Source organism: Aquarana catesbeiana, linkage group LG04 (genome assembly GCF_042186555.1).
Source record: "Aquarana catesbeiana isolate 2022-GZ linkage group LG04, ASM4218655v1, whole genome shotgun sequence".
NCBI lineage: Eukaryota > Metazoa > Chordata > Amphibia > Anura > Ranidae > Aquarana > Aquarana catesbeiana.
In genome coordinates this window covers 78,320,961-78,345,870 of record NC_133327.1, presented here as the reverse complement: position 1 = coordinate 78,345,870, position 24,910 = coordinate 78,320,961, and the positions used below count along the sequence as shown (strand labels likewise).

Genomic DNA, 24,910 nt, shown 5'->3' with positions numbered 1-24,910 from the left:
GGAAAGGCCCGGGACTTGGCTACAACTTCTACGGGCATCCCAATGCACTAAATGCAGAAAAGAATCAGACATGTCACATTTTTAAAAACAAAGATAGGACCAGACACAATATTTATGATGTGGAACAACAACATATGTGTTTAGGAAGTTGGAACACATGTGTCAAAACTTTAATGGATCCTCAAGCTGAACTTTAGAAATGTATAAAAGACACAAATCAATAAAGATCTATAATCAATAATAAAAAAATGTATGTATTTTTTAAATGCAAGGAGTGTAAGTACCTGAATCTGACCTGATATCAGCCTCTTGCGGTTCCTGTTCAGCAAGGCTGGCCTAAACATCGCTGCTGCTACGGGAGTTTTGCGTTTTGCCTCTAGAAACAGCTCAATGCTATCCTATGTGTCCATGTACATGAAGATGTTTACAGGCATAGTTTAAGCTTAAAGTGGTGTTCCACCGAAAAAAAAAAAAAAAGCATGAATGTTCCTAAAAAAAAAAAATGTCAGTGCCTGGGTTGGTGACATCACTTCCCCTCAGCGCAGGAAGGGCTCAGCTCTGCCCCCTCGCTCTTGTCAATCATCTGGGACACATTAGAGGTCCCAGATGACTGAGCAGCCAATCACAGCGTGCGGTACCGCTCGCGCATGCGCAGTGTGTGCTCGGCTGTGAAGCCACAGCCAGGCGCCCACAGTTGCAATGCCGGCGCCGCCGAACGGAGGGGGAGACGAACGGAGCTTCTATCCCCCGCATCGCTGGACCCTGGGACAGGTAAGTGTCCGATTAATAAAAGTCAGCAGCTTCAGTATTTGTAGCTGCTGACTTTTAATTTTTTTTGTTAAAATGGGAACTCTTATTTAACGTTTAGAAGCAGGAAAAAAAAAAACTTCTGGTTTGTGTTTCTGATTGGAGTTTTCTGGCAGAAAAAACGCAAAACTCTCCTAAATTCACCTAAACTATGTGCAAAAAAGAGCTCTATATGAACCAATCAGTGCATATGCTGACAAGAAGCATGCCCATAGGTGGAGAGAGCAAAGTGACAGAGAGATGAGTTTATCGCTGTACTGCTTCTCCTTTCACTGTCCAGTCACAGGCTGGGGCAGGTCCAGAACGACCTGGGCTCAGTAGAATTAGGTTTAAAAATGCTGGCTATCAGGCTGAAGGTATCTAGCAGCAGAAATAAAGCACCGGTGAGGAAAATTCTGCATGCACAGTGAATATTACAGTAAAAGCTGGTTATGTTATTTTATCTTTTAACCACTTAAGGACCAGAAGGATTTAACCCCATTATGACCAGGCCATTTTTTGCATCGCTTTAACTGACATTTGCGCGGTCATGCCATGTTGTACACAAACAACATTTATGTCCTTTTTTTTCCCACACATAGAACTTTCTTTTGGTGGTATTTGATCACCTCTGCAGTTCCCTGACAGAACGAGGAGGATCTGTCTGTTTACATTGACAGATCCCCGTTCTGGCTCTCTGAGGAGTGATCGCGGGTCGCCGGCGGACATCGCGGCCGCTGGCCACACGCATCAGCTCCGGCATCGCACCCCCTAGAGCTCTTAAAGCGGCCAACGTACACCTATGACGAATAGCCCAGCCGTGCCAACCTGACGCAGTATAATGACGACGGCTGGTCAGCAAGCGGTTAATGGCCTGTTCATTTGTATTTTGAAATTTGTGGCTGGAGTTCTGTTTTAAAGCCCACATAAAGTAAAAAGACATGCTGGTAGGTTAATTGGCTTCTGTCTAAATTGGCCCTAGTATATGAATGCGAGTTAGGGACCTTAGAATGTAAGCTCCTTGAGGGTAGGGACTGAGGTGAATGTACAATGTATATGTAAAGCGCTGAGAAAATTGACTACGCTATATAAGTATGAAAAATAATAATTATATATATATATATATATATATATATATATATATATATATATATATATATATATATATATATATTTTTTTTTTTTTTTGGTTAAAGTAAGGAACAGTTTTCATTTCTATCAGGACTTTATATTTGTCTATGATCCAATTAAGGATAATTTTCCAACTTCCTGTCCCTATGACACCCAAGAAATGAGGCATGTTGGTGTCACTTAGATAGGATGTACAGTCTGCGGTAATAACATGGTGATAAAATTTCAGTGGTTTCCCATTACTTTCTGTCCAGAGTGAGTTGGGAATTTTCTCTATAGGGGCACAAACAACAACCTTCTTCGCTGTATACAAAAGAAAATAAAACTTTTTAGCCAGACTTGGGTTCTAAATCTCTTTTAAAAATGCTACTTGCCTGGCTGTTATGATAATGTATTTTTTGAACCACTGGGGCCGATTTTCTAACAGACTGGAGAATGTCAACTCTGCAAAGTGAATGATCACCTCGCTTAGTAAAAATGACAGCACTGTGTTTAATTCAATCATTTTTAAGCAAAAATCCTGTTGTTTTTTTTCTCTAATTACTATTTTATATACCTTTCAACCATTGTGAACCTGATTTACTAAAGGCATTCCGAAATTAACTGAGTAATCATGTAAGAAGCAAATTCATTGATGAGGAGTGAAGAGAAATACTCAGTACTTCCAGGTATTGGGGATCATGTGACTCACTACCACTACCTGCCATATGACAGCACTGGTGATTGGCTACTCAGGCACCCAGCGTTGTCACATGGGTATGGGGAGAGAGCTCATAGTGCCCTCCAAGTCACAACCCCTGGCAACCAGATGCAGATTGCCTTTAAAGCTGGCTACACATTATACAATTTCCTTTAGATTTACCTTCAATTATGCAGTGTAAGGACTGGCCTGATTGCATACAAATTAAAAGTGTTTAGGATTGACTTCATACTATATGGTTTTGGCCAATCTAAAGGAAAATTGTACAAGAGAATTGTATAACAGAGCTGACAGTTTTTTTTTATTTTTTTAACCCATGGGGTTTGAACAAGAAAAAACTAGAAGTGTGTGCCCCGGTCTAACAGGGATTTCAACAAAAAGCACCCAAACTGCTAATTACACCCTTTTACTGATTACACAATATGAATTAAAATTCTACATTGTCTCAGGCTGCTTGTTATGAAAAAAAATAATTTTTATTTTGTTGATATAAGAACATTGTATTTCCCCTAAAATCCAAGATACATAATAAAGCAAAACAGATATTGTAATTCATTGGTAAGGAACCAAAAGCTTGTTAGAGCTGTTTTGCACTTGAAAAGAAAATACAGAACTCAGAGTTAGATCAATAAACAATAGAGGTGTGATAGCGATAAAACAATTACTGGGAGGGAAGCCTGCTGTATATTGGCCAATTATGGTTTGATGAGTGGTCTAGCAAGGTGTGCCTGTGCAAAGCAAACTGTAGTTTTTTTTGTATAATGTATGGCCAAACTTATGTTGGCCATACATTATACAATTTTCTTCTTCAAATTCCTTTAGATTTACCCTCAACTATGCAGTACAAGGGCCTGCCTGATTGCATACAAATTGAAAGTGTTTAGGTTTACCTTATATTATATGGTTTTGGTCAATCTAAAGTTGGGTACACATAGGCCGAATGTTGGGAGACAGCGGCTGGGTAAAAAAAAACGGACAACAATCGGCCTGTGTGTACCCAACTTTAGATTGACCAAAACCATATAACCATATACCATATAACCATGGTCTGCCCGATAGAAGCAGTATGGAAAAACAGCACTTACTCCCGACTGACTTCTGTTTAGCGCTCTCAGCCAATGGCAGAAAGTGCTGATCAGAGTGTTCTGACGGGGTGCCGCCCCCTGTCAGGATACAAACAGCACAGCGGGGGGCAGGGCCATCTTTAATATTGATTGGACCCTGGGCAAACAGTTTCTTGGACCCCCCCATGCAATTTCCCTCTCCATCTGCTCTGAGACAGAGCAGCTAGACTCCAAATCAGTTTACTGAATCAGATCAGGCAGTGACTGTGATTGGTTGCCAGAGGTTACAGCATATCATTACTGCTCACTGACTGGTTGCTAGAGGTTGCAGCACACATTACGGCTCACTGGTTAGTTGCTAGAGGTTACAGCATATGATTTCTGCTTGTTGATTGGTTGCTAGAGATTACTATACATCAATACTGCCCACTCTTTGGTTGCTAGAGGTTACTGCACATCATTACTGCTCACTGATTGGTTGCTAGAGGATACAGCATATCATCTCCTCACTGCCTGGCTGGCACAATATGGACTTGGGTGGTGAGAGGACCCATCAATAGACAGAAAATGCCTAGGGATCCTAGAACTCCTGGGATCAGTGGCAGTGCTGGGGGGAGCGGAGGGTGTGATCAATGGCAATGCTGATTTTTTTTACCGACTACCAATATAAAGAGGCGTTTCAACACTGGCCACTAATGTAATAGGGGTTTACACTGACCACTAATGTAATAGGAGCATTCACAGTAACCACCAATGTAAGGAGGGATTTACACTGGCCACCAATGTAAGGAGGACATTCACACTGGCCACTAGTGTGAATGAAAGGATTGTACACCAAGCCCCAATGTAATGAGAAGATTTACACTGACCACCAATGTAACTGAGACATTTAGCCTGCGTTCACATTTGTGTGTGTTGGGAACGCATGCAAAATTGCTTTCCTGACACCACAGAAACATGCTGCCCTTTAGCAGATACACATCAGTGCCATTAATTGTTAATGACACCCTCACACATCTGCTGGCTTGTGCCTTGGAACCATGTGATTAAAAAGCGCTAGGGACTTTCTTCTGCATTTCTAGCGCATAGAACAGCTCACTGAAATTAATTGGCGGCCCTACACATGACCTACATCTTTATCCACCCTGTCAGTACACCTTTACACCCTAAAACCCATGCTAACCCCTGCATCCCAAACCTACCCCATCCCCTCCACTTCAACCCTCTTGCCCCTTTAACTCTACCTGCCACATCTGCTCATCTTTGCACCCACCTTCCTTACCTCCATACATCCCCTCCTTGCTCACCTGTGCACCCAAACTGTAATTCCTTCTCTGCCTACCTCTGTACATTCCCCCTCACCAATTTGCTTACCTTTGCAGAACACAATGATGTTAGGCTCAATGACCACAGTTGCAGGTAGGACTTTCAAGCATGTCCCTTTATCTCCCCAGTGGGCAGCATTCAGTATAGGTGGTGGTGGATATGACCTCAGAGGGGCATGATATACATATAAATGCTGCCTTTATTTACATATTAATGCTGCCGGTCTGTCGATATTTACATATCAATACCGGTTATTTACATGTAAATACAGAAACTAAAACTTCAAGGGACAAGGGAATTTAAACTGGGATAGTTGGCAAGTATGAGGTAGCTGCTTTGGGCCCCATAACAATGATCGGGCCCTGGGCAGCTGCCCCTTTTGCCTTAATGACGGCCCTGGCAGGGGAGATCGCTGAACTAACCTTGCATGGTTAGTACAGCGGCCCCCGACCATTGAACGAAAAAAAACTATAAGTATGTACCCGGCTTAAAGTGTTATTAAACCGAAAAACATTTTTTACCTTAATGCATTGCTTTCAGTCTCCCTGTGACCCCCCCCCCCTCCTCCCTGTGTGAAGGCGAAGAGAGGGGAGAAGAGATCAGCGCTGTGCATGGCTGCATCTATGCTCCCCTCTTTTCCTCTTTACACAGAATTCGAGCAGAAGCAGGAGCCATTGGCTCTTGCTGCTGTCAATCAAATGCAGTGAGTAAAAGTAACACGTTAAGGAAAATTGTACAAGGAAACTGTATAATGTATGGCCTGCCTAAATCAAAGGACAATCTCATCCCTAGGGAGAGCTCAGGACCCTAGTAGGTGGCCCAAGTCAGGATTGTTACCTAAGATAAGTGGAACAAACTGGTCTCTGTCTTGGTCCGTAGGGTTCAATATTGAGTTGGCCCACCCTTTACAGCTATAACAGCTTCAACTCTTCTGGAAAGGCTGTCCACAAGGTTTAGGAGTGTGTCTATGGGAATGTTTGACCATTCTTCCCGAAGCGCATTTGTGAGGTCAGGCACTGATATTGGACGAGAAGGCCTGGCTTGCAGTCTCTGCTCTAATTCATCCCAAAGGTGTTCTACCGGGTTGAGGTCCGGACTCTTTGCAGGCCAGTCAAGTTCCTCCACCCCAAACTTGCTCATCCATGTCTTTATGGACCTTGCTTTGTGCACTGGTCCAAATCATTTGGTGGAGAGGGGATTATGGTGTGGGGTTGTTTTTCAGGGGTTGGGCTTGGCCCCTTAGTTCCAGTGAAGGGAACTCTTAAGGCGTCAGCATACCAAGACATTTTGGACAATTTCATGCTCCCAACTTTGTGGCAACAGTTTGGGGATGGCACCTTCCTGTTCCAACATGACTGCGAACCAGTGCACAAAGCAAGGTCCATAAAGACATGGATGGGTGAGTTTGGGGTGAAGGAACTTGACTGGCCTGCAAAGAGTCCTGATCTCAACCCGATAGAACACCTTTGGGATGAATTAGAGCAGACACTGTGAGCCAGTCCTTCTCGTCCAACATCAGTGCCTGACCTCACAAATGCGCTTCTGGAAGAATGGTCAAAAAATCCCATAGACACACTCCTAAACCTTGTGCGCAGCCTTCCCTGGAAGAGTTGAAGCTGTTATAGCTGCAAAGGGTGGGCCAACTCTATATTGAACCCTACGGACTAAGACTGGGATGCCATTAATCTTTATGTGCGTGTAAAGGCAGGTGTCCCAATACTTTTGGTTATATAGTGTATATAGATTAGACCAAAATGAGGGACAAATGAGGAGGAAAGAGGAACAGAGGGACTTTGTTCCGAATCAGGGACAGTCCCTTGGGACACTTGGGAGGTATGCTTTGAGGATGAATTGAATTGTGGCCCTCCAGCTATTGCAGAACTACAAGTCCCATGAGGCATTGCAAGGCTGACAGTTACAAGCATGACTCCCAAAGGCAGAGGCATGATGGGACTTGTAGTTCCACAACAGCTGGAGGGCCACAGGTTGAGCACCCACGGACTAAAGCCTGGTAACACTGCAAGTTTTTTTTTTTTCGTTCAACCCAGCGGGCTGAATGAAAACAAACTGAAGAGCTCAGGAGGAGCTGTACTAATGATCCAGTGTTAGTACAGTGATCTCCCCTGCTGAGCTATTGTGTTGTGACAGGGGGACGGCCCCCTCGCCAGAACATACCAGTCAGTGGCTAAGAGTGCTGTATAGATGCCGGTCAGCAGACCTTTTTCAGTCATTCTGTCAGACCTGTTGCCACACACATGGGCCGAATGTCAGGTGGTTTCTATTGAACCAGACGATGCCGTCCGACTTTCGGCCCATGTGGACTAAGCATGAGGGATTCAAAAATCGTTACTGCTTGTTAAGAATACGTAAATACTTAAATGTCTATAGCCTGGTCACAGATTTACTTCAGGAAGGACATCAGAATGAGTTTATACCTCTAAAAATGGGGCATCTACCAAGCCAAATATATTTTTTGGAAAACGTGTAAATGTGCTCAAATGCATACAAATTCTTGGAGTTTCTGCATATTCCCTTGCGGGTTGGTAATATGAATTTAAATATAGAAAGCACAGTCTGGCTGCACTTTAATTTCCCATGATGCAACAGTTTAACCCTTAACTAGGGCATTTCCATTTGTTTAAAAAGAATTCCATTTGATGCATTAACATACGGTGACCATACAAAAATAGGTGTCTGTAAAACAACGCACGGCAATGTAATGTGCTGGCCTCTTTTTCCGGTGTGTACTCACACTTTTAAAAACAAAAGTGTTGTCAGATGCATCACCGAAACCACAGTACTGTGTATGTACTCTTAAGGCATGACTGGACGTTGAAATATTTGCTTCTGTTGTTGCACAAACTCAAAAAAAAAAAAGAAACTCAGCCTGTTACAAGCAATTAATTTTAATTTATTCTGTAATTTTTTTCCCACCGCTGGAGTATGCATGCCAACGCTGCTATATATAAGAGCAACAGAGTCGCAGGATGACAGAGTCCTTTTGAAAGGCATGATGTGAGCACCCCCTCTTGGCATAAAGTCTGTGTGAGTGCCATCACTTTGTTCACGCTGGTCTCTGGTTTAAATTAAATTCCAAGCAAAGCAAGGTCAGTCCAGAAAATCTCTTGGAATACACACAGGAAGAAGCGTTCGGTTGAAAGCCCTCTTGCACTTTTACACATAAAAATAGTAGATTTAAATAGTTTGTGTTTTTTTTGCAGAATAGTCTTTTTTTTGTGCATATATAGTTCAGCATTTAATTTTGGAAGGTTTCAGTTCTTTGACTTGTGTGTGGAGGGTTTTGTGAACTGCCAAAGTCCTAGACTGACAAAATCCTTTGCCACACTCTTGACACTTGAATGGCTTTTCTTTTGAGTGGATGTACCTGAAATAACACAAAGGTTAAATATTTAGGTGTGTTCTGTATAGCTTTGCCAGTAGCTTAAAGGCTTAGTTCACCCCAAATTGATATTTCAGTTCTTGATGGATGCTGAGCAGTAAAATTTCTACTTCTTTTTCACATCGTTTGGGTGCGTTGTGTGGTTGAGTTCCCAGACCCACCCAATGCCACAGTCTATCTAAAGGTGACTTAGGCTGGCCATACATTATACAATTTTCCTTAGATTGATCAAAACCATATGATATGAGGTCAAACCTAAACACTTTCAATTTGTATGCAAGCAAGCAGGCCCTTGTATTACATAGTAGTAGATAAATCCAAAGAAAACTGAACATGAAAATTGTATAATGTATGGCCAGCTTTCCTCTTCCTGTTGGATTGTAAATTTAAAATGAAGCAAATTGTTCCTCATATTTTGAAAAAGCATGGAGAAGCAACTAGGAAATAAATTGGCCTCCAGAGGTTTTTTTTTTTTTTATTGGCAACACACCAAGATCTATCAAAAGCTGAAATATCTAATTCTGAGGTTGATACTTTAAACTTCACATGGAAAGCTCAAACTTTTGATGACTATGAAACAACAAGCTTGGCCCTCAGTTGACCTGCTGGAACTTTTAGTTGTTCTATTAAGGAACTACAAGCCCCTCTGTTATTCTTACATGAGATTGCTAGAGATTATAGTTCCAAACGTGCAGGGGGTAGTTGATGTGGCATTATCAACATAGGCTGTCAGCCCCAAATAGATCTACAGCAGAGAGAACTGAGCCATTGTGGACAGATTGCAGTTCAACCTGGATTACTGCAAACCAAGTTTGTACGAGGTGGGAGTGGGACAAATTTCCTAAACCTCTCTTATTCCCACCACAGATACAAATCACCATAGAAGATCTGGCTTTATCGTAGGTCACTGTGCTTCTCATATTTGAAGTAAGTTTGTAGTATGGCATTGCAAACAGCAATAATAAGTGCAGAGACCCTTATTACCAATCAAAACATATAGTTTACTTGCTTAAATTCAATAAACTAAAATTGCACTGAGCAGTTCAGTAAGGTAACTGCAGTCAATAACTTTTGTTTATCAGTTTTTGTTAAGTCAACCTAAATGATGGGAAGACCATGAGGAAAACCATCTTTAAAGTATATTACCATAGATCACCAACATCTAAAAAAACAGCATATTTGAATAAATACTCAAAATACCAAAAGCAAAAAGAGAACTCATCAAAGACAAAGAAAAAGACTTTAGTGTCAATACACTTCAACTAAGAATTGAGGTCTTTATGCAGTAAACGAGTTTAAAGATCAGTGGTGTGTGACAACTAATCGGAAAACAGTTTTCAAAATCAACATACGAAAACTTCTGATAAGTCCATTATCTGACCCTTGGAAGACCTTTTGCAACAGATGAACAAGTCCATGTGGTGCATGTTTGGAGATCTAATAGTCTTTGACATGAAGGCCTGGATGGTCTGGGTTCAGTCAAGAGCGACTTAGGATAAACTGTTTTTAAAAGCATTGTCAATACCCTAATGCTAGTCAAAACGCTACTATGATCATTATACCTCAATAAACGAACGGCCACAATTTGTGTGTCCTTGCATGCCTATATTAGGGACTGCCAGATATTTTGGCAGATATGACATTTTGACACTTGTCCATTTTCAGGTGTGGACTGGAACACAAATCCTTCTGAAATGCTTCTCATCCCAAGTTCTAATTTTTAACTATACAATTCTGAGCTAAATTACACTTATTACTTTCACACTTATATAAATAGTTCAGACAGTCCAACACTCATTTCCACAAGTTCATTAACCCATCCACCATACCAGTGTTTCTCAACTCCAGTCCTCAAGGTGCACCAACAGGTCATGTTTTCAGGATTTTCCTCAGATGAAACAGCTGTGGTAATTAGTAAGGCAGTGAAACTGATTAAATCACCTGTGCAAAATAATGGAAAGCCTGAAAACATGACCTGTTGGGGCGCCTTGAGGACTGGAGTTGAGAAACACTGCACTATACAATAATGAGGACAATTGAACGTGATTGGTATTAGATTGTAAGCTCTTCTGAGCAGGGCCCGCTTAATCCTATTGTATTGTATTGTATTGTATTATAACTGTATTGTCTCCCTTTTATATTGTAAAGCGCTGCGTAAACTGTTGGCGCTATATAAATCCTGAATAATAATAATAATAATTGGTAAAGCGTTATACTGTGAGGATGACCATCCTCAGCCTTGCTGCTTAACCAAGAAGTATGAGAAATCTGCTTATCCTTAGTCATTTTAAATAATGCAAGGATCTGCCATGTCTATTCTGTCAGAAAAAGGAGGTGTAAACATTGCTCTTTTTTCTGTGGAAAAAAAAAAAAGTGATCAATAACCGATCACAAAAATAAGGTTGGTAAATAGCATAGAGGAATGAGCTTTCACAACATTTATAAATGCTTGTTATGTCTCTGGACACCTTGCCCATTTGTCAAGCGATGCCAAAATTTATCACAGCACTATCATATATTGTGTCCTCTCTAGCCAACCTGCCTACAACTGAATACTGATTGACTTCTGTTGGTTGAAGAACATCACTGACCTTTGTTAAGTAAGCTCCTTTTTTGTTTTATAGAATTAAAGTTAAACATTTTTAATACACACATTCTTTTTAGTGAATGACCGTCCCCTCTATTTCAGGAAACAAATCACCAATGCCGAACAGGTGGACACCTACCTGTGGTCTCTGAGATGGTCCTGTCTCCGGAAAGCCTTGTGGCAAATGTCACATGTGTAAGGTCTTTCATCTGTGTGGGTTCTCTCATGAATAAGAAGGTTGTAGGACTTTGTGAAGTGCCTCCCACAGAATTTACACACAAATTCTTTCTTGGTTTTAGAAGGTAACCTTCCACGTGTCGGCTTCTTTTCAGGAGTCAGCTTGGTGACGTCAAGAAGCGCTCCCATAGCTGGAGGAGACCCCTGCCCATCCAGCTGGTTTAGCTTACAAGGGTCCTCTTGGGTGGCTGCAACCGCTAGGTTAGCAAAGTCAAACCTAGGCTTGGTTTTGCCATGTAAGGAGTCATGTTTAGGGTGGATGACATGGGGAAAAAGTGGAAAGCCTGGGAACTGGAACCTGGTGTCTATCAGGCTGGCAGACCCTGGCACTTTGGAGAAGGATGACCTGGGCAGGTGCAGAGTTGGGTATCCCAATGTCCATTGGTGAAGATGAACAGCATGCAGGGCGCTGAACCCATACAGATTAGGGAGATGGTCTGCGGGCACTGGCAGCCCATTAAAAGCTTGGAGAAAGGAGTAGTTGGTAAGTTGGAGAGATGGGTGAATAGGCACTGGAGCTGGCAGCGTTTTGCTAGCCATTGTTGTCCTAGGAAGAACTTCACTAGCGAGTTTCCACAGGATGGCACCAAGATGTCTGTTCAAAAAATAAAATTCAGTTACACACTGTAGCTAACCTTATATAGAAAACATTGTACACCTACATTAAATTAAACATATAGTGGTGGGTTTACTAAAGGCAAATAGATTGTACACTTTGCTAGGGAAATAAAAAAAACAGCATTTTTTTCTGGCATAAGATTGGATGATGGAAATCAGCAGAGCTTTACAACATTCACTAAGCTTTGTGGAAAAATAGTAAAACTGCACTTGCACAGTCTATTTGGCTTTAGTAAATCCACCTCAAGATGTTCTTTCAGTGAGCACATATTATGAGGAAATATCACTGGGGTTGATTTACTAAAACTGAAACTGGAGAGTGCAAAATCAGGTGCAGCTGTGCATAGAAACCAATCAATTTCCAGTTTTTTTTTGTCAAAGCTTACAACAAGCTGAAGTTAGAAGCTGATTGGCTACCATGCTCAGCTACACCAGATTTTTCACTCACCAGTTTTAGTATATCAACCCCACAGAATTTACCTGAAATTAGAGACAAGTTTAATGTATGCGTTGCTATGTGACTCTCACATTTTCATGTAATTGCTCTACAACATGTAGGATATTGTGTTAAATTTAAAGATGTGTAGATTAGGCACTAGAGTCGGGGTAGGCTGACCATTATAATTGGTCTTCATTCCTGCTGGGATAAGATATGATACACATAGGGAGTGCATTGCTTTCAGTTAGTCGGCCAACTCATAAGAGTTGATTTACTGAAAGAGAGGAGAATTTTGCAATGAAATAAGCTGAAGTTGTATGCACTTCGGTTATTTAATTATGTACAAGCAAATGCCCACATTTTTTACTTCTGCTGAGCATAATTGGATATGTAAACTGAAGTGAGCTTTATCATATTAACTAAGCTAAGTGAACATTCACTTTGCAAAGTTTAAATTATCTACTTCTTTAGTAAACCCAATAGACTTGTATTGTCAGAAAAAGCAGTAAAGCAGGACCCTAGTGTAGCACTGCAAATAGCCTAAAAGATACATAAAGGGCATGTATAATAAGCATAAATATATACATATTATTATATATTGAACTGCTTTTTAGCATACACAGACCAATATCTTCCCAAATAATACAAAGATTTCTCAGATTTATAGCAGTTAAATGTATGGATACTCAATGTTGCTAAATAGGCACAAAGCAACAGAATAAGGGTGAAAAAATAAAAGAGGAAAAATAAAATAAAACAATATTCGCTTTATAATTATAAACAGAAAAATGTACCACGGTGTGATGTGAACACCGGCTGAACTCGATTTTACCTCCCCCAATATCAACATGTTCAAAATTATGAAAGCTAACCAACTGTGTACAGTTGAGTTCCACAGTCAGCCATCGATGCTAACAGTGTTCCTTTCACAAATAAGTAGTAGACAGACAAAGTCTGAATTTCCTATAATATATATATATATATATATATATATATATATATATATATATATATATATATATATATAGACAGGCATGATTTTCTGAGGAAGGGTGTGATCTACAATAGCCCGAAAATGTTTATACATCATGTATGCCTGATTTTATGATGTCTTATTGATGTCTTATTGATGAATTTTTTCAAATAAGTATAGTTTGTGCAGCAATCCCATTTTAATTTTTCCTATATTGAAGCCTGTGGGAAGGCTTGATTGCTAAGCACAACCAACTGTGACTGACGTTCACCCCTTGGACTTCATATATATATACATATATATATATATATATATATATATATATATATATATATATATATATATATATATAGGTTATAGGTGTGTGTGTGTGTTCTTGATTCAGATATGCATAGATACATATATATATATATATATATATATATATATATATATATATATATATACACAAGTTGTAAAGTGCTACGTAAACTGTTGGCGCTATATAAATCCTGTATAATAATAATAATAATATATGGACTATAGGGAGAGGGCGAAAAAGAGAAGAAAGAGAGCTACAGAGATATATTACATGTTTAAGTGACATATTATGGATCTATGTAATGTGTTATATATATATGTGTGTGTTATTGATTCAGAGAGAGAGAGAGAGAGAGAGAGAGGGAGGGAGAGAGAGAGGGAGAGAGAGGGAGAGGGAGAGAGAGAGAGAGAGAGAGAGAGAGAGAGAGAGAGAGAGAGAAGAGAGCAAGAGAGAGATGTTACATGTTAAAAAAAAAAATACTCTATGGCTTGACTCAAGTTCTTTTGAGTATACCATATTTAATAGACCTGACCAACCAAAAATTAAAGAGTTGCAGGCCCTGCAGCAGTTAATGTAGTATTTCTCAGATTCTCTCTCTCTGGGGTTGATTTATTAATTAAACTTTGACAAAAAAAACCTGGAAGCCGATTGGTTTCTCTGCAGAGCTGCACCAGATTCTGCACTCTCCATCAACCCCCCTGTGTCCACATCAATATCACTTTGCAATAACAAATGCTGTCAGATTGGGGCCATTTTGAATTATTATCAGCAGTGTTGAGAGCCTGCACTTTTTTTACTGCTAGAGTTTAAATAAAAGATACCAAATCCACTAAATTTCCACTGCTTAGTACTGGGCAATGGCAACAATCATTTAAAATGTATACATTTTATTTATTTGCAGTCTGCTCTAAAACACTATGGAACTACGGAACAGTGGAAAGCCTATATAGTGCAGACTTTGCCCCCATAGCTCCCTGGAGAAGGGATTAGTGATGGCAGAGTGCTGACTATGATATGGGGGATCTTACCTGAGGATGGACTGGTCTCTGGACAGATGTAAGACCCACTAGACACTTCTCTGCCTCTTCTGTAACACCTAGGGGAAAAACAGAAATACTGATGTAGAAGATTCCAGTACAAACAGGTACTGCTACATATATAGGACAAACGACAGCCCCCATTATCTGCTCTGGTCTACCTGAACTGGCCTAAAAAAAAGGATGAATTAACAAAGTGTAAAATATATTTTAACGTTTTTTTTTGTTTTGTTTTTTTTTTTTTCAAGCTAAAGTAGATCTGGTCCCCAACAATCAATTGTTGTTTTTGTTTTTAATCACTGATAAAAAATGAATCCATATACATTAAAATCATTAGGGACCTTTAACAAATCAGCAACGCAGGGGTGGTAAAGGTTTGGCACAGAAACCCTTTAATTAGTACATATCGTATTTTTACCCATATCAGCTACCGAAGCAATGAACGTCAGAATGATATTACAAAATCACAGTGCCACCTTACATCGGAATTAGTTGTATTACACATTGAATGTATAAACAGTACACATTTCTTCCTAATACCTTCACAATTGCTTTTTAAAAAATACATACTCAGCTAAGACATCAGTATAAGGACACTTATCTTTCCTTGAAAAAAAAAAGTTACTTTCAGTTGAGTCCAATGAGAATTAAAACATGGCAGTCACATATGAATAAAATAAAGGTCTTTATCCTTGTGTTAAAGCTTTGTGAATTCAGCCCATTGCGTTTTATTGGAGGTTAGTTAACTTTATTTTAGCCTCTGTGACTGTAATTTTCAGGTCTCATTAAAAGGAACCGATATTAGCAGTTGCTTTAAAAAAAATAAGAATACTTATCCTGTTTGCTTGATCTATGTATTGAGCCACGATTCTAATAAATAAAACAGGACATGTTTAACCCTTATATCATTGAGAATTCTAGCTAAAAGCTATTCTAAATTCGTTCCTTTCAGTGATTTTCTCACCCTTGTAATAGTTTTGCTAACGCTTATATTCCTATGCTGACCCTGACAGCAAGTGTATGAGGATTTCCAGTTTTATACTTTTATTTTCCCGAATTGGAACGCTGCAAGACAACCAAACCTAGTATCACCTCCATAATATAACACAAGAAACGTTTTCTTAATATGGATCAGTGACAGGCAAGCAGTGGTAGAATCATTCCACCACTTTCTGGAGGCTACATCCCTGTAACTTTATATTTACTACATTAATATTCATAAGGATTCGGGCGCCTTCAGCTCCATCTTAGTAAATAGGAATGTTTTATTAAGCTACACTACAGTATTTGTTTGAGAAAGTTTAGAATGTAACTATCGTTCTGTACTACTTGTGATACATTATTATCATAAAGGAACGATCTACTAAGACTTTGCTCCTTGCCTGCAAGGGTCTCGTCTCTTACAAACAGGCAAACCGGTCTTGAAATTATATAAAAATACAAATTAAAAAAAGGAAAATCTGTAGAAGTCTAATTTGTCTGTTTGTTTCAAAATATGCAATTGGCTTTATTTTTTTTTTTTTTTTTAAATAATTGTCACAATGTTATTTAAACGAATAAGATGTTTGAACTAATTACAGTCGGGCGAAAATACAGATGTTATCCTATGCAGATTTGCTTGTTTTTCCTTTTAAATATAAAAGTAATATATCAATTGAATTTCTATTGTTTTTTTTTTTTTAAATAATGAAATTCTATTTTATTTTCAAGTATATTAACCAGCGTCTATAAATTGTATAATTGGGAAAACCGAATACAGGATATATTGATTGCGATCCCTTGTATCACCTTTATGGAGAAGATCCTTAGCAATCTTCAAACAGATCCAGCCTGAGTTATCTCTACCCTTCAGCAATAAAAAGAAGTCCAATTTTTAAACACAAGCCTTGGTTGCTGAGTAATTGGGAGCAGACCACTTGTGTACAGACACAAGGCTGAAACAAACCGGGCCGTGCCAAGATAAATGTACCCTGCAAAATGGGATCATAAACTTGAAAGACTCCATCTGTCCTCGCCTCTCAGACCCCTCACAAGGCTCTCTAATAGAAAGGAAACGGTCACTTGCCATTGTGTACAGGATATCTGGGAGAGGAGTTCTTTTTTTCCAAAGTAAATGAAGCTATTTTTCATTGCCAGTCCTTGGCTTGTAGTCTTGGAGAAACTTTTACAGTATCAATCACAAGCCTAATTGCATGGGGTGTGTAATCTGCTATTGTACAAATCAGACTGATTATGAGCTCAATTCAAAGTGACACAGAGCACCCAGCACAGACACAAACACCATCTACACAAAGAGATAGATAGATAGATAGATAGATAGATAGATAGATAGATAGATAGATAGATAGATAGATAGATAGATAGATAGATAGATAGATAGATAGATAGATAGATAGATAGATAGATAGATAGATACAGCGATAGATGGATAGATAGATGGATAATGCAAGTGCATATTAATATAAATTCAATAATATAATAAAAAATAATCAAAATACAGGAAATAGTCACACATCGAAGTCATAATTTCCAAAAATATTTAATTCTTATAATAATATATATATTTGAGTTGAACTGGATGGACTTGTTCAACCAGATTAACTATGTAACTATAGCTGGCCATACATTAGACAATTTTCTTGTTCAATTTTGCTTTAGATTTGCTTTCAACTATGTAGTGCAAGGGTCTGCCTGATTGCAAACAAATTTAAAGTGTTTAAGTCTGACCTCATATTATATGGTTTTGATAAATCTAAAGGAAAATTGTACAAGGAAATTGTATAATGTATGGCCAGCCTTAGTCTATCTATCTATCTATCTATCTATCTATCTATCTATCTATCTATCTATCTATTTATATATATATATATATATATATATACATAGTATAACATAGTTACCCAAATTGTATATCCATATAATGCATATGCATACTATATATGTATTATAAGATAGCTGCCCAATGTAGATACATGTGCATATATATATATATATATATATATATATATATATATATATATATATATATATATATATATATATATATATATATATATATATATAACTTTATCTTTCTATATATCTGTCTATCTATCTATCTATCTATATCTATCTATCTATATTATAACATAGGTACTCAAATTGTATATACATATAATACCTATGCATACGATAGAGAGAGAGAGAGAGAGAGAGAGAGAGAGAGAGAGAGAGAGAGAGATTTCCACAACAAAAAGAATCTCACAAAAATCACATATTTATATTATTGCACATTTTTTGGTGGAATTTTTTTTTGGTGCATTGACCAATTAAACCATGGTTGGAGTCTCAAATTCCACTTGTAAGAAGATGATGATTCCATTAAGCACCTATGTGGGTCAGTCAGTATTCTGCTGTCATGTATTGGTATGTTATTACCAGTCACCCTACACATATTAAGATGTTAAAATATTCTTCAGCTTGTTCTTTTGGTGAATCGATATGTTGTATGTAGGTTGTTTCACCTTTGTATCAAGCTAAAAAAAAGTATTTAAGTCTTTCTGGTGAGCAAAAGTTTATTGTCATCCCCATCCTCATATTTTTCAGCAGTGCAGAGGATGATGACCTCCTGGACATGTGACTGTAGAGACTCATCCCTTCATAACTGGAGCACATCCAATGTACATCACTGCTAAAATGATGGATTGCATTCACTATCTTGGGGTGGATAAGATGACTTCTTAAAGGTTCTTCCTACAAGACTATCTATCTATCTATCTATCTATCTATCTATCTATCTATCTATCTATCTATCTATCTATCTATCTAGCATTACTAATTGATATACTTTGCTCGCCCATATACAAAACCATAATACAATAAATTTTTCTTAGGACTGTGCATATGCACCTGTACATGGTAGTAGTAATAGCAACACATAGTAGTTTAGTAGCTTGTCTTTAAATCTACAAGTGTTGAAGGTGTTTTGCCATATTTATATCATACACATATATTATTGAAAATACACACATACAGGAGCTTGTTCCTCAAGCATCTTCACTATAACTGACTCTGCATTAATTACTAATAAACCAAATATTATTTACTGCATTTAGGAACCTCATCATCAAAGTTTCAAATATCCCTCCTTTTCACTATACTATCCGTGTCTGGTTCAGGCACACATCTGAAATGTAACACATCTACAAAAACTAGCCCAGCCAATGCAAAACACTCCAAATCCTGTCTTTGGGGCTGATTTACTACAGCAGCAGAAAATGTCCATATTGCCGGATGAATGTTCGTTTATCTTAGTGAATAAGGTGGATATGTGTTCACTTCCATCATCTAATTATGTGCTAGACAAACCGGAATTTTCTGCGTTTCTGTGCACAGGATTGAATATTCAGAATAAACATGGCCTCACCTTATTTATCAGTACAGGAAACTACTCATTTAATAATAAATGGCTTCCATACACTGAAATTAGAGTATAGAAAAAGAAGAAAGAGCAGCACGTCTGAAAAGCAATGAATGCTGTAAAGCTCCCCCAGCCCAGCTATAGCATGCATGCAAGAAAATAGCAGAAAACTCCACTTCTCCATGTATAATGCATACAAGCCAGTGCAGCAATGCAATAGATAATGTGCACACAGAGGAGCCAATGTTAAGGCAGATTTACCTGGATCAGGTATGATGTCCCCTAATGTCAGGGCTGGCTGGCGGGTTAGAGGTAGTGAAATCACAAATGCAGGCTCTATAGCGGTAAGGATCTGGGGGTACCCAGCTGTCATGCTCTGTCCCAGCTCCCCCAGTTGTTGCTGTTGGTGGCCGGGCTCGCTCCTGCACATCCAAGCTCTCAAGTGACCCACAAAGTCATTCTCCAAGAGCTGCTGCTGCTCTGTGACTTCCAGCAAGACTTTCTACAACTCAACTGAACTTTTTCTGCCAGCCGCCTCCTTATTTTAAGCAGCCAGCGCGCATGCGCAGGAGGTCAGCCCAGCCAGCCCCTTGCTCAGTCCCAGAAGTTTGTATCAGAGAAGAATACTGAAGGAGAGAGCTTTTACATTCTATTCTGTGTGTGAAACATGCCCAAAGCAGATGTGAGCAACCTGCCAAGTGCTGCAACTTACTGCTGGGACTTGTAGTTACAACACAGCAGGACAGACACACACACCGGTGAAATCACAGATTTCTGCTATCCCCCCCCAAAAAAAAAAAAAAAACTGAAAACTTACTATGAACAAAAAGTTATAAATACAACACATATGCTTTATCTTATATACTGACACTGATACATGAAACTTTTATACCGACAGCATTATTTTCTCAATGCCACTCAATCATAACCAAATAGAAGTTTAGGGACTAAAAATCCTAATATATTAAGAAAAAAAGGAAACCTATACCTATACTGGATCTGAGCAGATGAAATGATCAGAACAAATAATTCACAGCGAGTGAAAATACTTATGGTAACAGTTAGGGCATGAGCAGGCATATGAATGTACTTGTATCGTTTATATATATATATTAGTGATGCACGCTGAAAAGAAAGAAAGAAAGAAAGAAAGAAAGAAAGAAAGAAAGAAAGAAAGAAAGAAAGACAGAAAGAAAGAAAGAAAGAAAGAAAGAAAGAAAGAAAGAAAGAAAGAAAGAAAGAAAGAAAGAAAGAAAGAAAGAAAGAAAGAAAGAAAGAAAGAAAGAAAGAAAGAAAGAACGACAAATAGATAGATAGATAGATAGATAGATAGATAGATAGATAGATAGATAGATAGATAGATAGATAGATAGATAGATAGATAGATAGATAAAATAGTTACATAGTTATATCTCACAAATATTTCACCTCCTAAATATCAAGGATATATCTTTACCAATGGTTTTATCCACAGGCATACATCTATTTGACAGTATTAATCTGCCTAGTATGTGTAAATAGGTTGATATTTCCAGCTATTTTTGCTATATTTTACTGTGTCCTTTATGTCCATAGATAATAATAGCCTTGAAGTGCATGCACAAACCCTATTGTTTCAATCACAATGATAATAATGATAATAATAATAATAGCAAATTATTTTAATTTTTACAGGCAGGGCTCTGTAAGTTATGAAGAGCAGAATGTAGGCTGTATTAATAATTAATTAAAAAATAAGTACTGTGTTATTATGGTATTATTGTATTGTAATATATATATATATATATATATATATATATATATATATATATATATGTATTTATTTATCTTGCTTGTTTATATTTAATCAAACATTGTGGTTTATTTATTGCATGGAATATGTACTGAGTTGCAATATAATATCGCCTTGGCTACCTGCCCCATCCGGCTGTTGGGGAACTAAGTTCATGTATGGAAGAATGAGACTTGTAGTTCTCCAGCAGTTGCAGGGCACAGGTTTAAGTCACATCTGTTCATGATTTGTATTGCTCTGTACATAGACATTGAAAGAAGCCATAGACATTACATGACACATTAGATTTACTAGTTCACATCTGTAACTGATCCACCCTCTGTACTGCACTTTGAAATATTAGTTTGATGCGAACGGGATATAATAAGGGACGAAATGTTTGTAATGATCTGCAGTCCCCGCAGAGCTCTGGGATGGTCCCAAGCCACTAAGTCCACTTGAAGCAATTTGATTTCCCTCTTATTGAAGAAACCTGATCCGCAACTGTATCCTCCTGCCTGGTCCTCGGCTTCGAGCAGGAAACTTTTGTGTAATCTCATTCTTACTAGAATGGAACAGCTCAGAGGTGTCCTGTGTGGGAGAGCTCAATGAATGAGCTGAGTTCACCACTGCTCCTGGGTCACAGAGAGATCACATAAGCAGAGCCCTATTCACCCTGCACCTGTGTCAGTCATCAGTGATTGAGCCATGTTCACCACTGGACCTATGTATCTTAATAATTATAATAACAGAGCCATGTTCACCACTGGAACTATGTATCTAAAAAACCGCAGTGTGAGCTATGTTCACCACTGCACCAATGTATCTCAAAAACCACAGTAACAGAGCAATGCTCAACACTGGACCAATGTATCTCAAAAACCACAGTAACAGAGCAATGCTCAACACTGGACCAATGTATCTCAAAAACCACAGTGACAGAGCTCTGTTCACCACTGGACCAATGTATCTCAAAAACCACAGTGCCAGAGCTATGTTCACCACTGGACCAATGTATCTAAAAAAACACAGTGACTGAGCTATGTTCACCACTGGACCTATGTATCTTAAAAACCACAGTAACAGAGCTATGCTCAACACTGGACCAATGTATCTCAAAAACCACAGTGACAGAGCTATGTTCACCACTGGACCAATGTATCTCAAAAACCACAGTGACAGAGCTATGTTCACCACTGGACCAATGTATCGCAAAAACCACAGTGACAGAGCTATGTTCACCACTGGACCAATGTATCTCAAAAACCACAGTGACTGAGCAATGTTCATCACTGGACCAATGTATCTCAAAAACCACAGTGACTGAGCAATGTTCATCACTGGACCAATGTATCTCAAAAACCACAGTGACTGAGCCATGTTCACCACTGGATCTATATCTTAAAAATTATAGTAACAGAACTATGTTCACCACTGGACTTATGATTCTGAAAATTTGGGGTGATTGAGCCATGTTTACCACTGGACCTAGCTATCTAAAAAATTACAGTAAGAGAGCCATGTTCACCACTGGACCTACAGTATGTCTATCTCAGAGATCATAGTGACCGAACCAGCTCTAACACTGAACCTAGGTATTTTAGAGATCATAGTGACTGAGCCATGTTCACCACTGGACCTATGTATGTCAGAGATCACAAGGGGAGATTTACTAAAACTGAATCACGCAAAATCTGGTGCAGCTGTGCAATGAAGGCACTCAGCTTCTAATTTCAGCTTGTTCAATTAAGCTTTGACAAAAAAAACAGGAAGCTGATTAGTTTCTGTGCACTTTCCAGTTTTAGTAAATCTCCCCCACAGGAACTAAACCAGCTTTACCACTGAACCTGGGTATTCCTGGGATCATAGTGACTGAGCCTTGTTCACCACTGGATATGTAAATCTCAAAAATAATCAAAAATAACTGTGACAAAATATGTTCTCCATTGGACCTATGTATTTCAGAGATCACAGGGAGTGAGACAGCTTCACCACTGAACCTAGGCATTTCAGAGATCACAATGACTGGGCCACGTTCACTGCTATTCCAAGGTCACACTGAAATCATCCAGAAGGAGCCCTATTCACCCTGCCTCAGTGTCATTCATCACAGTTACTGAGCCATGTTCACCATTGGATCTATGTGTCTCAGATATCACCATGACTGAGTCAAGTGCACTGCTGGATCTATGTAACTCAGAGATCACATAGACTGAGCCATGTTCACCACTGGATCTATGTATCTCATATATCACCATGACTGAGTCAAGTGCACTACTGGATCAAACATAAGCTCTATTCACCCTGCACCTGTATCAATCCTCGCAGTGATTAAGCCCTGATTACTGCTGGATCTATGTAACTCAGAGATCATATAGACTCAGTCACGGTTACTGTTGCATCTGGGTCGCCCACTGGCAGAGCTATATTCACCCTGCATGTGTCATTAATTAAAGAACTGAGCCTCTGTTCACCACAGTTCACCACTGGTCACCACTGCCCTTTGGTCATTAACAGTGATTGAGCTTAGTTCACTTGGCAGAGCCTTATTTACTGATACACCAGTGTAATGCAGTGATCACATTGACAGAGCCTTATTTACTGATCCACCAGTTCAATGCAGTGATCACATTGACAGAGCCTTATTCGCTGATCTGCCCGTGTAACAGAGGTTACGTTATCAGAGCCTTATTCACTGATCCACCTGTGTAACTTAGAGGTCACATTAACAGAGCTTATTCTTTGATCCACGTGTGTAACTTAGAGATGACATTATCAGAGCCTTATTAACTGATCCACCTGTGTAACTTAAAGATCACATTGACAGAACTTTATTCACTGACCCATCCATGTAACTCATAGATCACATTAACGGAGTTTTATTCACCGATCCACCTGTGTAACTCAGAGATCACATTGACAGAGTCAGTTTTACTGACTCACTCTTGTAACTCAGAGATCCCATTGACAGCCTTATTCACCGATCCACCTGTGTAACTCAGAGATCACATTGACAGCCTTATTCACCGATCCACCTGTGTAACTTAGAGATCACATTGACTGCTTTGTTCACCGATCCACCTGTGTAACTCAGAGATCACATTGACAGCCTTGTTCACCGATCCACCTGTGTAACTCAGAGATCACATTGACAGCCTTATCCACCGATCCACCTGTGTAACTCAGAGATCATAGGGGCTGAGCCAAGTACACCGTTGCCCCAATGTCACCCAGATATTAAAGTGACAGCGACCATCTCACCGGTCCCCCTGTGTCACTGATAGCTTGCTGTATCAATACCGTATCAATACTGTGTGGACTCGGGTAATCCCTGCCTTGGGAGGACTCTTTAGTTCTTTGTACTGACACTTTTTTTTTCCTGACACTTTGATACATGGTGATGGCTGAGCTTATTACAGTGACCGAGCCAAATGTCCTATCTGTGACCCTCGGAAAGTGCTAGTGGTAAGCAGGGACAGAACCTTCCAGGGAGGAATTTGAGGACAGCCCATCTATACCTAATGTACAGCAATACACTGCTCTGTATTTCATGAAGAATCTCACATTCATCCATTATAATGTAGTCATACATTGCAACGGGACACAGATTGCTAACATGTATAGAAATGTTATTTGTGTGTATAATAGTTTTATTTATTTCATACTCAATATCTTATATTTCCAGTAAATTTCACCTCTGCAGTCCTGGACATAGAATAGTGACTAGGGGCTTATCAGGGGTTCAGTATTTTTGAATAAAGGGAGGAAAAATACAAAATAATCTGTATTGAGTTCCCACACACGTACCTGTTTTGTTTAAATATATATGCAAAATGTGTTCTGATCAAATTAGTATAGGTGAAAATTGGTTTATTCATATTCATATTCTTCTTTTTTATTTTTATTTATTTCTTTTTTTGTTAAGGTATAAATGCTTGGGAATATTGGGGACCAGACAAGATTGACAAAAAATAGTTTGCTGTTTGGAGTAGCAATGTAATGTAGAACCACATAAAAAACTGTTATATAATAATGAAAATGATGTGTTCTTATGCTTTGCTACAAAAGTGTGAATTACAGAGAACTAGTACCAATAACCGGCAATTAGTAAATGGTCTGTATCTGTAATAAATAATGCTGA

General features: G+C 38.9%; 1 protein-coding gene across 1 annotated transcript; it reads right to left on the bottom strand.

The window, feature by feature from the left end:
* Nucleotides 1–7,897: 7,897 nt before the first annotated feature.
* On the bottom strand, nucleotides 7,898–19,546 carry OSR1 (odd-skipped related transcription factor 1). Its single transcript, XM_073625342.1, has 4 exons — nucleotides 19,260–19,546; nucleotides 14,591–14,658; nucleotides 11,134–11,826; nucleotides 7,898–8,392 (listed from the first exon to the last, which is right to left on the bottom strand). Exons 3-4 carry the CDS (start codon nucleotides 11,769–11,771, stop codon nucleotides 8,257–8,259), a joined length of 774 nt encoding a protein of 257 aa, XP_073481443.1. The 5' UTR covers nucleotides 11,772–11,826; nucleotides 14,591–14,658; nucleotides 19,260–19,546; the 3' UTR covers nucleotides 7,898–8,256.
* Between the last annotated feature and the right edge of the window lie 5,364 nt (nucleotides 19,547–24,910).

Coding starts and splice junctions, on each gene's coding strand:
- OSR1 (XM_073625342.1), bottom strand. CDS start 11,771: ATGGCTAGCAAAACGCTGCCAGCTCCAGTGCCTATTCACCCATCTCTC. Junction 8,393..11,133: donor GACCATCTCAGAGACCACAG/GTAGGTGTCCAC, acceptor GTGTTATTTCAG/GTACATCCACTCAAAAGAAA.